Raw genomic sequence first — 14517 nt, 5'->3', positions numbered from 1 at the left:
GAATAGAAAATCAAACACCATATGGTCTCACTCATAAGTGAGAGTTGAATAATGAAAACACATGAACACAGGGAGGGGAACATCACACACCACGGCCTACCAGGGGGTCGGGGGCAAGAGAAGGGATAGTATTAGGAGAAATACCTAATGTAGATGATGGGTTAATCGGTGTAGCAAACCACCATGGCATATGTATACTTATGTAACAAACCTGCACATTATGCACATGTATTCCACAACTTAAAGTATAATTTTAAAAACTAAAAAATAAATTTGGGAGGGAGGAGGGAGCCCAGCGAGAGGCAAGCAGGGGACCCAGCCAGGCTGGGCTCCTGGGCCCCAAATCTGTACAATATGGTTTGCTATAAAACTCAAGATCTTCCAGCTGGGAAAAAAAATAAAAATAAAAATAAAAATTTGGACTGTCTGATAAAATAACATAAATTATATCTCAGGAATAGAAGCTCTTGATCTCACCTGGATCCATGGGGAGCTCAGAAGCCTGAGATTTTCATTGAACTTTTCCATCAAGTTAAGAAATCTCTGATCTTTATAATCAAATCGCTTATGGAAAACAATGGAACAGATCACATTGCAGGGAGCACAGCCCAGGATGAAAGTGGGATCACAGGGTGAGGCTAAAGGATTGGAAATATTTTAAATTATCATTAAAATGTACATATAAAACACTTTGTCTTTGATAACAGAAAAAGGTAAAGCAATGTCTACCTAGAAAGTCTCTTATCAACAGACTCTACAGCATATTTAAATTTAATACATCACTTTTCCCTTAAAACTGAATTAATCATTCCATCCTAGCTTTTTTCATAATGGTTTTTTAAATACTGCATTTAATTCACTGCCTTTTTTTACACAATTCCGACCCAAGATGCCTGTTATTTTGAAGAGAAAAAGAAAAAATTTGAAGAGGCCACATTTAAAAGCACCTAATAATTCAAGTTTTGAATGCAAAATAACATCTATCTGGAAAGCTTGTAAACAATTGATTTATATAGGAAGGGAGAAAATAGGAACCTGAAAACCTCTTATATATAATGAATCTTTACAGGAACTGTGTGTAGAACCAGCAGAGGGGGAGACTAAAGAAAGAAAGGGTATGGGGAAATTCAGGTTGATGGAACAAATGTAAAAAAGCAAAAGCCATCTATGTTATACAAGACAAAAACTAACACAAATAAGAAGATTGATTGGTTTGCCTAAAATAAAAGTAAATAAGAAACTTTCATTTCAAACTTAAATTACAAATAGGGCAGACGGAAGAAGTTAAATTGATAAATGGACTCCTTTTATCTCCTTATTTCAATATTGAAAGAAAAAAAAAGAATTTCCAACTCTAAGAAATCGTGTCTATTATCACCAGGCACTATCTTCAATTTATTTGAACAAAGCCTGACCTCTTATAGAATCCTAGGTTATTGTTCTATCTAGCAATCAAAAAAATACCTTATGTCATTATAAATTTGATCATCATTTAGGTAATTCCATCATTTTACAAATAAATAAATTAATATAGAGAAAATTGGTTATCTGTGAGAGTTTTTAAATAAAATTGTTATAATCAAATCATCAATAAACTTTACATTTGAGTATCATAAATATAATTAAGAGTGACTTGAACAAAAATATTGTGCAGTAATGATGGGAAATTAAATAATAGGACCCTGTTTAGTTAACTGCTCCTATGCCAGGCTTCTTTTCAACTGAAACATGCCAGGGCACTAAGCTTTCAGAAATTCTTTTATTCTAGCCTGGAAGGCAGGGGATAATTTGAGATTATCAGTTTAAGATTTCTGTGTGTGTGTGTGTGTGTGTGCACATCCACAAGATATTTATAGTGAAAATCTGGTTTCTGATCTTTCCTTTCACTTCACTTGGGGGAGTGTGTTAGGTTGTTCTTTCATTGCTATAAAAAATACCTGAGACTAGGTAATTTATAAGAAAAGAGGTTTAATTGGCTCACAGTTCTGCAGGCTGCATAGGAAGCATGATGCTACATCTGAGGAGGTTCTAGAAACTTACAACTATGGTGGAAGGCAAAGCAGGAGTTTGCACTCATGTGGCAAAAGCTGAAGCAAAAGAGGGAGGCGAGAGGTGTTACACACTTTTAAACAACCAGAGTTCATGAGAACTCACTCACTATCATGACGACAGTATCAAGAGGAATGGTGCTAACCTAATCCAAGCTGAAAATCAGACTCACTGTGACAAGTACTTTATTGGTGAATCCAACTGGGATGGGGAGAGGATAAATAAACTTTTAATTCCAAATACAATTGTTTTAAAATTCACTGAGGATTTTGTTTCTATTTAGATATGGTGAGTTCAACAGATCAGGTTGCCCTGAAACAGACTGCCCTTGAAAAGATAGTTCATTGCTCACAGTTCCTAGAGGAGGGGCACTCCACACCATGTTGAGGATGTGGTGGGGGGCAGGTGGGCAGGAGACCCCACAAGTGCTGAGGCAAGGGTCTGAAGCCTCAGCCTTGAGGGGTCACATGATTTACTTGACTCTGATTACTTGTTTCTATATAAATAATGAAATAGAAAAAAAATTACAAATATAATCACATAATTATTCATAAGCCATCATAGATATAGATACCTAGATATATATACTTAGTATAACCTTTTAATTTTGCTAATGTTTCTCAAGTTGTGAAGTGTGCATCTAAGGTGACATTGTGAAAGAAGTGACCCTAAGGCAAGATGCTCTAAGCCCTCTGTCATGCCCATGTAAGGGCTGCTGGAGAGCACCTTGGCTATGCTGCAGTGCCAGCACTGGGAAAGCGCCCACTGATTAGCAAGCTATGGAAGGAGACGTCTCTTAACTCCTCTGAGGAGTTAAGAGAAAACTCTGCTCCCCCAAGCTCTTGCAGTAGACCTGATGGCTGTCAGGGAAGTCCACAGACATCTGGGGGCTTAATTGTCTCTACATGATGCTATGCTTCAGCGGTCACATTCCACGTCTACTTTCATGTTCCACTTCTGCACCTGGTTCCTCTTTTTCTTGGAAGACAGAATCAGAAAAAGTAACATAAATCTTAATGTCTTTGTTCTTTCTTGACAAGTATGGAAAAAGTGCTGATGCATTATGCTCCTTCCCTCACCTCAGCTACTTGAAAATCTTGGGCACCTACTTCCAAGACACATGATTTACTTGACTCTATCACTAACCACCAGTGGCTCACCCTAACTACCCTGCCCCCTGCTTTGTACTCAATAAAAGTCGGAGTGTCCAGACACTCAGGGCCATTGCCAGGCTCTGTGCTTTGGTTGGCAGTGGACCCCTGGGCCCAAACCCTCTTTCTCTTGATCTCTGTGTCTTGTGTCTTTATTTCCACAGTTTCTCCTCTCCCCACAAGTAGAGAGGAGCTCACAGGACCCTATAGGGCTGGATCCTATAGGGGCAGCCATACAGGGAAGTACCAGTGTTGGTCAGGAAACAACAAGAGCAAAAAAACCCATGAGGCTGAGCCTTCATTGGGGTTTTCACAGGAAGAAATGAGTAAGACAGGGTGGGTAGACTGAGTAAGCCTGGGAATAGATAGTTTGAACAGTTTCTGTGGGTTCTGAGATACAGCAGTGGCCCATAGTTGTCCCATACTGGTCATGTAATGATTTAGGACTAGAATACAGTCTGTATCCATGGTGTATCATGAATTCAACTAACCCCAAATGAAAAATATTCAGAACAAAAATAAGCATCTGTATAGAACATGTACAAATTTTTTTTCTTGATAACATTCTCTAATATTGTCAAATATTATAAATAATATTGTCAATATTCTCTAATATATGGCAAATATTATGCCATTTATAAGGGACTTGAGCATTTGTGGATTTTGGTATCCAAGAGGAGTCCTAGAACCAATGACTTACTTATAAGGAGGGACAACTATATTGCATTCATGTGTGAGAGTTTGATAAAGAAGGTGGATGGGGCTCTGGGCTCTGGAGAGTTTGCTTTGTAAATCAAAGACATACTGTGGACAAGATATTTGCTATCTTTAGGAACTGTCTGACTTTGGGGAGGACAGTCCCTTCTAGGACCACAAAGTCCCCAAAATGTCAAAGCATCATAAAAACATAGAAAATAAAAAACATGATTAATACACAAAGACTAAGGAAAATATAAAGAAAGCTGAACACAGAGCTAATTTACAACTAGGGAGGGTAGGATAAAGAGTTATTAATAATAGTTAAAATTTACTTAAGTAAACATTTTAGGCTGGGTGTGGTGGCTCATGCCTGTAATCCCAGCACTTTGGGAGGCTGAGGCAGGTGGATCACGAGGTCAGGAGTTTGAGACTGGCCTAGCCAAGATGGTAAAACCCCATCTCTGTTAAAAATACAAAAATTAGCTGGGAGTGGTGGCGGGCACCTATAATTCTAGCTACTCGGGAGGCTGAGGCAGGAGAATTGCTTGAATCCAGAAGGCAGATGTTGCAGTAAGCTGAGATCGCGCCACTACACTCTAGCCTGGGTGACAGAACAAGACTCCATCTCAAAAAACAAACAAACAAACAAATAAACATTTTATAACTTGATATTTGATGAAACAGAAAGATTATGCTATAGCATATATTTTCTTAAAATATATAAAACATTACAGTAAATAGTAACACTAAATAACTCCAGCTGATAATTTTAATTACTTCTTAATTAAAAGGGAAATTAAAATTGATAAAGGCTACACTAAAAATGCCTAGTCTCTTAAAACCATAGATAATCATCATTATGGTAGAAATTACAGACAAAGACCTTAGAAGAAATCCCTGGACATGCTATTGAGGCTGACTATACAGATATAGACCAACCAAATGAAAGTATATGTCAGTTGTTTCATGCTCAAAAGGTGTAAAGAAGTCATTCCCACTCTGTCTGTGTGACAAGTATTCCCTGGTGAAATGTTCTAGAATAGATAACCCACAACTACACTATGGGAAAAACACTGCTCTTTAATAATTTGAAAAAAATGAGATGAAACCTTCTAAATTCATGCTGTAATGATTTAAAAACAAATGAAGTCTGGAACAGAATAAATTTCAATGAGCCTTTTATATTCACACTGTATGCACAGTCATTGTGTACACACACAAGCATAGGTGCACAAAAGGTGCCTTGGCTCTTTACTTCAAACCTCCCCCCTCCATATGAGGACTGACAACCACTGCCTATAATGAAAGACCTGGCCACCCCTAGAAGGTTTCCAGGGATGTCATTAGAGAAGATAGCAGTTTGTTAATGTCAGAGTATTGTGTATTTCAAGATAGCTAGAAATGTTCTCAACACATAGAATGATAAATATTCAAAGTGATACATAGGCTAAACACCCTAACTTGATCATTACACATTCTGTAACAAAATATTACATGTACCCCAGAAATATGTATAAAGGTTATATATCAATTTAAAAATAAATTAAAATAAATTTTAGAAAACATCCTTCAGGAAAAAAAAAAAGTCACCCACCATTGGTTTTTCTCAACTCCTCCACAAGGCAGCGGGCTTCCTCTTGAACACGGTCCTCGATGCTCCTTTTCCCCATCCCAAAATTCCGCAGAGTCATGAGGGAGAAACGCCGGATCTCCTTCCATCTCTTTCCATTGCTGAAAAGGATTCCTAACAGAACAGAAAACAGAAAGTTGGAAGGAAATTCCAAACAAGAAGGGAGCTGACACTTGGCAGCCACATGGATGGGTCAAGTTCTGTCCTAGGAGCCCTTCAAACCTGTTTTCCATCCTCCCCATCCCTATAACCACTGCCCAAACATACACATGTATACATACACATGATACATGCACATTTATCCATATTTACCAAGTCCTTTATTAACTTTTTCAGCCACTGGAAAACTGCCTCTTCCAGAAAACTCCTCTCCATGATCAATCAGGGCCTCCTTCACTGCTTCATATCCATGCAACACCACAATGGGCTTCAGGCCAAAATACACAGTGAACTCAGGGCCATAGACTTTTGAGAACTGAACATAGAAAAGGAGATTCAAATAGTAGTAAAAGTCAGTATTTGGTCTATATATTGTCCATGATTCAGACTGATATTATCATAATGTTGATATTATTAATCTGTCAAATACAGCTTTAAATATTTGTGGATTTTACATAAATATAATGATTATTGTTTTAGCTGCACATATACAGTGCCTTCAATGTGCCAGGCAGTGGCCCAGGAAAGTAGTATGCAGGTTATTACACTCTATCATAATAACAACACCTTGAACTAAATTTGTTTACTCTGTTTTACAGATAAGACAGATTGAATTTTAAAGAATTTCAAATTCACTGTCAGTGTCCCACAACTGATAAACAGGAGGTCCAAATTTGAAGCCTGCTTAGTCAACCTCTGATGCCTGAGCAATTTATCAGTTCCCAATGTCCATATTTGAACCAATAATCAGCTGCTAGGACACTGCTTCAGGATCCCCTACAAAGCTCATCCCATAGGGATCCTGATGCAGAATGCTGTCATCAATACTAAAATATCTATACCTTTTTAAATCTCCCAGATGATTCTACTGCCAAGCCCACTCTTAGATCCACTGGTATAATTATCACAGGAGGAGAGTGGACCCAACAGAGGTAGTAGAAGGACGAATGGCATCTCACAGAGGAACAATGTCTTTCATGCTGTACACTCATAGGTCACAGATAGCAGCTTTGTAGAGAGGCCATAAATATTCTGTTATGACCCTGATGGCCCTGACTAATTAATTCTTTCTTTCATTCATTTATGTTTATAATGAACTATTAGATATTTCTTTGACATCAGGCATGATTTGCTTTTATAAAAAGTTTAATGATCATGGCTAATCTAAGCAAAGTATATAGCATATACAGTGACTGACTTCTCAAATAAAATCTCTAATCACAAAACATTTCCATTACCATTTTCCTTCAGGCAAAAAAATTATAGCAAATGACTGTAAAATAAAGAAAAGCAGCAGCCCTTTATCATTTTTATTCTACCTTGCAACTTAAAATTTTTCTCTTCTGGCAAAATGCATTATTTTATTCCACTATTTCTGACAATGAAACACAAAAGAAAAAATACTCCACAGGAGGTATTTGCTTTACAATAACATATTTTAATAATTGACCTCTGGTAATACAGGATGAATGTTGAGGAATGTTCCTTTAATATAACATATAACCCATATAAATGACCTCCAGTAATACAGAATGTTCTCTGTGACATTAAAGGTTATATATGACAAGCCAACAGCTAACATCATATTTAAAGATGAAAAGTTAAAAGCTTTTCTTGTAAGATCAGAAACAAGACAAGAATGCCCCCTCTGACCATTTCTGTTTAACAGAGTACTGGAAGTCCTAATCAGAGCAATTAGACTAAAGAAAGAAAATATTCATATAGGAATATTCACACAGGAAAGGATATATTCATATAGGAAAGGATGAAGTGAAGTTGTATGTTTCCTGATGACATAATCTTATAGATACAAAATCCTAAAAACTTCAGTACAAAAGGGTTAGACCTGACAAATTCAGTAAACTTGAAGGATACAAAATCAATATGCAAATATCAGTGGCATTTCTAGATACTAACAACAAACTGTCTGAAAGAGAAATTAAGAGCACAATTCATTTATAGTAGCATCAAAAAATAAAATACTTAGAAATAAATTTAACCAAGAAAGATCTATATACTAAAAACTACAAATCATTGATAAAAGAAATTGAAAATGACACAATAAATGCAAAGATATCCCATGTTAATGGATTGGAAAAACTAAGAGCAGTAAAATGTCCATACTACCCAAAGCTATATACAGCTTCAATGCAATCCCTATCAAAATTTTCATCTCATTCTTCACAGAAACAGAAAAAAACAATTTTAAAATTTGTATGGAACCACAAAAGACCCCAAATAGCCAAAGCAGTCTTAACCAAAAAATAATGATAATAAAGCTAGAGGCATCACACTATTGAATTGCAAAATATGTTACAAAGCTATAGTAAGCCAAACAGCATAGCATTAGCATAAAAACAGACACATTGACTAAAGGAAAAGAATAGAGAACCCTAAAATAAGCCCACACATCTATAGTCAATTGCTTTTTTACAAAGGTGCCAAGAACATACAATGGGGAAAGCACTCTTCAGCAAAAAGTGTTGGGAAAATGGATGTTCATATGCAAAAGAATGAAAGAGAACCCTAATCTCACACCTTATACAAGAATTAACTCAAAATGAATTAAAGCCTTAATCATAAGACCTTCAACTAAAAATTACTATAAGAAATTATAGAGTAAAACTCTTTGACATTGGTCTAGGCAATGATTTCTTGGATATAATCCTAAAAGCACAGGCAGCAAAGGCAAAACTAGACAAATGAGATTCTGACAACCCAAAAAGCTTCTGTACAGCAAAAGAAATAAGTCATAGAGTCAAGAGACAATCCACAGATTAGGAGAAAATATTTGCAAATCAGACATAAGCTAAGAGGCTAACATCCAAAATATATAGAAACTCAAATGACTTAATAACAAGAAAATAAACAATTCTATTTAAAACGAGCAAAGGGGTTGAGTGCAATGGCTCATTCCTATAATCCCAGCACTTTGGGAGACTAAGGTAGGTGGACTGCTTGAGCCCAAAAGTTCAAGACAAGCCTGGGCAACATAAGGAGACCACATCTCTACAAATATTTAAGAATTATCCAGGCATAGTGACATGTACCTGTAGTCCCAGCTACTTGGGGGATTAAGGTGGGAGGATTGCTTGAGCCCAGGAGCTAAAGACTGCAGTGAACCATGATCCCATCACTACACTCCAGCCTAGGTAACAGAGCAAAACACTGTCTCCAAAAATAAATAATAAATAAATATAAATAAATAAATAAAATGGGCAAAGGATTTGAGTAGACAGTTTTCAAAAGAAGACATTCAAATGGCCAACAGATATATTTTTAAATACCCAACAAATTTAATTATCAGAGAAATGCAAATTTAAACCACAATGAGATATCACATCACAACTCTTAGATTGGCTATTATTATAAAAAAGATAAAAACATAACAAGTGTTGACAAAGATGTGGAAAAAAATGAACTTTGGGTGTGTAAATTAGCATAGTCATTTGAGAAAACATTATGGAGATTCCTCAAAAACCTAAAAATAGAACTATCAGATGATCCAGCAATCTCACTACCAGTATATACCCAAAGGAATTGAAGTCAGTATGTAGAAGAGATATCTGTACTTCCCTGTTTATTGCAGTGCTATTGACAGTAGCCAAGTTATAGAAACAACTCGTGTTCACCAACAAAGTAATGGATTATTTTTAATGTGGCATATATGTATAATGAAACACTATTCAGTCTTTTAAAAAGGAAGGAATACTCTTATTCATGACAGTTTTTAATATTTATGACAGCATGGATGAATCTAGAGGACATCATGTTAGTTAAATAAGCCAGGCACAGAGAGACAAATATTACATATGATCACACTTTGATGTAGAATCATAAAAAGTTGAACCCATATAAGTAGAGATTAGAGGCTGGGCACTGTGGCATATGCGTGTAATCCCAGCACTTTGGGAGGCCAAGGCAGTTGGATCATAAGGTGAGGAGTTTGATACCAGCCTGGCAAATATGGTGAAACCCCATCTCTACTAAAAATACAAAAATTAGCTGGGCGTGGTGGCACACATCTTTAGTCCCAGCTACTCAGGAGGCAGAGGTTGCAGTGAGCCAAGATTGCACCGCTGCACTCCAGCCTGAGCAACAGAGTGAGACTCCAACTCAAAAAACATAAGTAGAGATTAGAATGGTGATTACCAGAGGCTGGCAGGTGGAGGTGGGCCAAATAAAGGGTGACATTGGTCAACAGGTACGGAGTTACAGTTAGATAGGAGGAATAAGCTCAGGTGTTCTACTGGACAGCAAGATGAGTATAATTAATATGAATGTATTCTACATTTCAAAACAGCTAAAAAAGAGAGTATTTTAAATGTTCTCACTACAAAGAAATCACAAATATTTGAGATGATGCATATGCTAATTACCCTGATATGATCAATTCACAAGGTATACATGTACCAAAAATGCAATATTGTACCCCATTAATATATGCAATTATCATTTATTACTCAAAAATTAAACAAGGATCCAAGATGGCCGATTAGGAGCAGCTCAGGATTGCAGATCCCAGTGAAAGGGCAGAGGCCACTGCAGGTGATCCCCAGGCAAGCAGGGCCTGGAGTGGACCTCAATAGTCCTATAGCAGAGGGGCCACACTGCTAGAAGGAAAACTAAGAAACAGAAAGAAATAACTTCATCATCAGCAAACTGAATGTCCACTCAGAGACCCAATCTAAACGTCAAGAACTACAAAGATGAATCCAGAATGCCTCTCCTCCTACAAGGATGAATCCAGAATGCCTCTCCTCCTACAAGGATGAATCCAGAATGCCTCTCCTCCCACAAGGGATCGCAATTACTCACCAGCAAGGGAACAAAGCTGGATGGAGAATGAGTGTGATGAATTGACAGAATCAGGCTTCAGAAGGTCAGTAATAAGAAACTTCTGTGAGCGAAAAGAACATGTTCTAACCCAAGGCAAAGAAACTAAGAACCTTGAAAAAAGATTTGATGAAATGCTAATGAGAATAGACAACATAGAGAGGAATATAAGTGAACTGAGGGAGCTGAAAAACACAACATGAGAAATTTGCAAGGCATACATAAGTTACAACAGCCGAACTGACCAAGCAGAAGAAAGGATATCAGAGGTCAAAGATCAACTCAATGAAATAAAATGAGAAGGCAAGATTAGAGAAAAAAGTGTAAAAAGGAATGAACAAAGTCTCCAAGAAATATGGGACTACGTGAAAAGACCTTATCTATGTTTGACAGGTGTACCTGAATATGACAGAGACAATGAATCCAAGCTGGAAAATACTCTTCAGGACATTACCCAGGAAAACTTCCCCAATCTAGCAAGGCAGGCCAATATTCAAGTCCAGAAAATACAGAGAACACCATAAAGATATTCCTCAAGAAGAGCAACCCCAAGGCACATAATCATCAGATTCACCAGGGTTGAAATGGAGGAGAGAATGCTAAGGGCAGCCAGAGAGAAAGGTCAGGTTACCCACAAAGGGAAGCCCATTAGACTCACAGCAGATCTCTCAGCAGAAACCCTACAAGCCAGGAGAGAGTGGGGGTCAATATTCAACATTCTTAAAGAAAAGAACTTTCAACCCAGATTTTCATATCCTGCTAAACTAAGCTTCATAAGTGAAGGAAAAATAAAATCCTTTACAAATAAGCAAGTACTCAGATTTCATCACCACCAGTCCTGCTTTACAAGGGTTCCTGAAAGAGGCACTGAACATAGAAATGAACAACCAGTACCAGCCACTCCAAAAACATACCAAATGGTAATGAGCATCAACACAATGAAAAAACTGTATCAAACCATGGGCAAAACAGCCAGGTAGCATCAAAATGGCAGAATCAAATTCACACATAACAATATTAACCCTAAATGTAAATGAGCTAAATTCAGTGATCAAAAGACACAGACTGGCAAATTGGATAAAAAGCCAAAACCCTTTGGTGTGCTGTATCCACCTCACATGGAACGATACACAACAGCTCAAAATAAAGGGATGGAGGAACATTTACCAAGCAAACAGAGGAAAAAAAAGCAGGAGTTGCAATTCTCATCTCTGATAAAATAGACTTTAAAGCAACAAAGATCAAAAGAGACAAAGAAGGACATTACATAATGGTAAAAGGATTGATATAACAAGAAGAGCTAACAATCCTAAATATATACACACCCAATACCAGAGCACCCAGATACATAAGGCAAGTTCTTAATGACTTACAAAGAGACTTAGACTCCCACACAATAATAGTGGGAGACTTTAACACCCTACTGTGAATATTAGACAGATCAATGAGACAGAAAATTAACAAGGATATCCACGACTTGAACTCAGACCTGTACCAAGAAAACCTAATAGACATTTACAGAATTCTCCACCACAAATCCACAGAATATACATGCTTCTTAGCACCACATTGAACCTACTCTAAAACTGACCACATAATTGGAAGTAAATCACTCCTCAGCAAATACAAAAGCATGGAAATCATAACGGTCTCTCAGACCACGTGCAATCAAGTTAGAACTTAGAATTCAGAAACTAACTCAGAACTGCACAGCTTCTTGGAAACTGAACAACTTGCTCTTGAATGTTCACTGGATAAACAATGAAATGAAGGCAGATAGGAATATGTTATATGAAACGAATGAGAATGAAGACACAACATACCAGAATCTCTGGGACACATTTAAAGCAGTCTTTAGAGGAAAATATATAGCAATAAATACCCACATGAGAAGCAAGGAGAGATCTAAAATTGACACCCTATCATCGAAATTGAAAGAGCTGGAGGAGCAAGATCAAAAAAACTCAAAACCTAGCAGAAGACAAGAAATAACTAAGATCATAGCAGAGTTGAAGGAGATAGAGACATGAAAAATCCTTCAAAAAATCAATAAATCCAGGAGCTGGTTTGTTGAAAAGATCAACAAAATAGACAGACCACTAGCCAGATTACGAAAAAAGAAAAGAGAGAATAACCAAATAGATGCAATAAAAAACAATAAAGGGGATATCACAACAGATTCCACCGAAATTTAAACCATCATCAGAGATTATTACAAACAATTCTATGCACATAAACTAGTAAACCTAGAAGAAATGGATAAATTCCTAGAAACTTGCATCCTCCCAAGCCTAAACCCGGAAGAAGTCGAAACCCTGAATAGACCAATAACAAGGTCTGAAGTCGAGGCAGCAATTAAGAGCCTACCACACAAAAAAAGCCCAGGTCCAGATGGGTTCACAGCCGAATTCTACCAGATACACAAAGAGGAGCTGGTACCATGCCTTCTGAAACTATTCCAAACAATCCAAAAAGAGGGAATCCTTCCCAAATTATTTCATGAGACCAACATCATCCTGATACCAAAACCCAGCAGAGACTCAGCAAGAAAAGAAAACTTCAGGCCAATATCCATGATGAACATAGATGCAAAAATCTTCAATAAAATACTGGCAAACTGATTGCAACAGCACATCAAAAACTTATCCATCAAGATCAAGTAGGCTTCATCCCAGCGATGTATGGTTGGTTCAACATACACAAGTCTATAAATGTAAACCATCACATAAAGAAAACCAAAGACAAAACCACGATTATCTCAATAGACACAGAGAAGGCCTTCGACAAAGTTCAACAGCCCTTTATGCTAAAAACTCTCAATAAACTAGGTATCAATGGAATGTATCTCAAAATAATAAAAGCTATTTATGACAAACCCACAGCCAATATCATACTGAATGGGCAAAAACTGGAAGCATTCCCTTTGAAATTTGGCACTAGACAAGGATGCCCTCTCTCACCACTCCTATTCAATATAGTATTGGAAGTTCTAGCCAGAGCAATCAGGCAGTAAAAACAAATAAAGAGTACTCAATTAGGAAAGGAGGAAGTCAAATTGTCTCTATTTTCAGATGACATGATTGTATATCTAGAAGACCCAATCATCTCAGCCCAAAATCTCCTGAAACTGATAAGCAACTTCAGCAAAGTCTCAGGATATAAAATCAATGTGCAAAAATCACAAGCATTCCTATACACCAATAACCAACTTAAACAGAGCCAAAACAAGAACGAACTGCCACTCAGTATTGCTACAAAGAGAATAAAATACCTAGGAATACAACTAACAAGGAACGTAAAGGACCTCTTCAAGGAGAACTACAAACAACTGCTCAACCAAATAAGGGAGGACACAAATGGTGGAGAAACATTCCATGTTCATGGTTAGGAAGAATTAATATCATGAAAATGGCCATACTACCCAAAGTAATTTATAGATTCAATGCTATCTCCATCAAGCTACCAATGACCTTCTTCAAAGAACTGGAAAAAAACACCTTAAACTTCATATGGAACAAAAAAAGCACCCACATAGCCAAGTTAATTCTAATAAAAAGAAGAAAGCAGGAGTCCACTACTGGACTTCAAAGTATACTACAAGCCTACAGTAATCAAAACAGCATGGTACTGGTACCAAAACAGAGATATAAACCAATGGAACAGAACAGAGGCCTCAGAGGCAACACCACACATCTACAACCATCTGATCTTTGACAAACCTCACAAAAACAAGCAATGGGGAAAGGATTCCCTGTTTAATAAATGGTGTTGGGAAAACTGGCTAGTCATTTACAGAAGGCAGAAACTGGACCCCTTCCTGACACCTTACACTAAAATTAACTCCAGATGGATTAGAGACTTAAACATAAAACCTAACACCATAAAAACCCTAGAAGAAAATCCAGGCAAAACTGTTCAGGACATAGGCTTAGGCAAGGACTTCATGACCAAAACACCAAAAGCATTGGCAACAAAAGCCAAAATAGACAAATG

The 14517-nt window shown here is 37.2% G+C and overlaps 1 protein-coding gene across 1 annotated transcript in view; it reads right to left on the bottom strand.

Annotated features, from left to right (window-relative positions):
- CYP2C18 (cytochrome P450 2C18) overlaps window positions 1-14517 on the bottom strand; it is a 55307-nt gene that overhangs the window by 39498 nt on the left and 1292 nt on the right. The window contains exons 2-4 of the mRNA XM_002756460.7: window positions 5842-6004; window positions 5494-5643; window positions 478-638 (exon numbers count right to left, since the gene is read on the bottom strand). Coding sequence (XP_002756506.4) covers window positions 478-638; window positions 5494-5643; window positions 5842-6004 — 474 coding nt within the window. The remainder of the gene's footprint in view (window positions 1-477; window positions 639-5493; window positions 5644-5841; window positions 6005-14517) is intronic.

Source organism: Callithrix jacchus, chromosome 12 (assembly GCF_049354715.1).
Source record: "Callithrix jacchus isolate 240 chromosome 12, calJac240_pri, whole genome shotgun sequence".
Taxonomy (NCBI): domain Eukaryota; kingdom Metazoa; phylum Chordata; class Mammalia; order Primates; family Cebidae; genus Callithrix; species Callithrix jacchus.
Note: the sequence above shows the minus strand (reverse complement) of the source record. Positions and strands in the feature narration are given on the sequence as shown.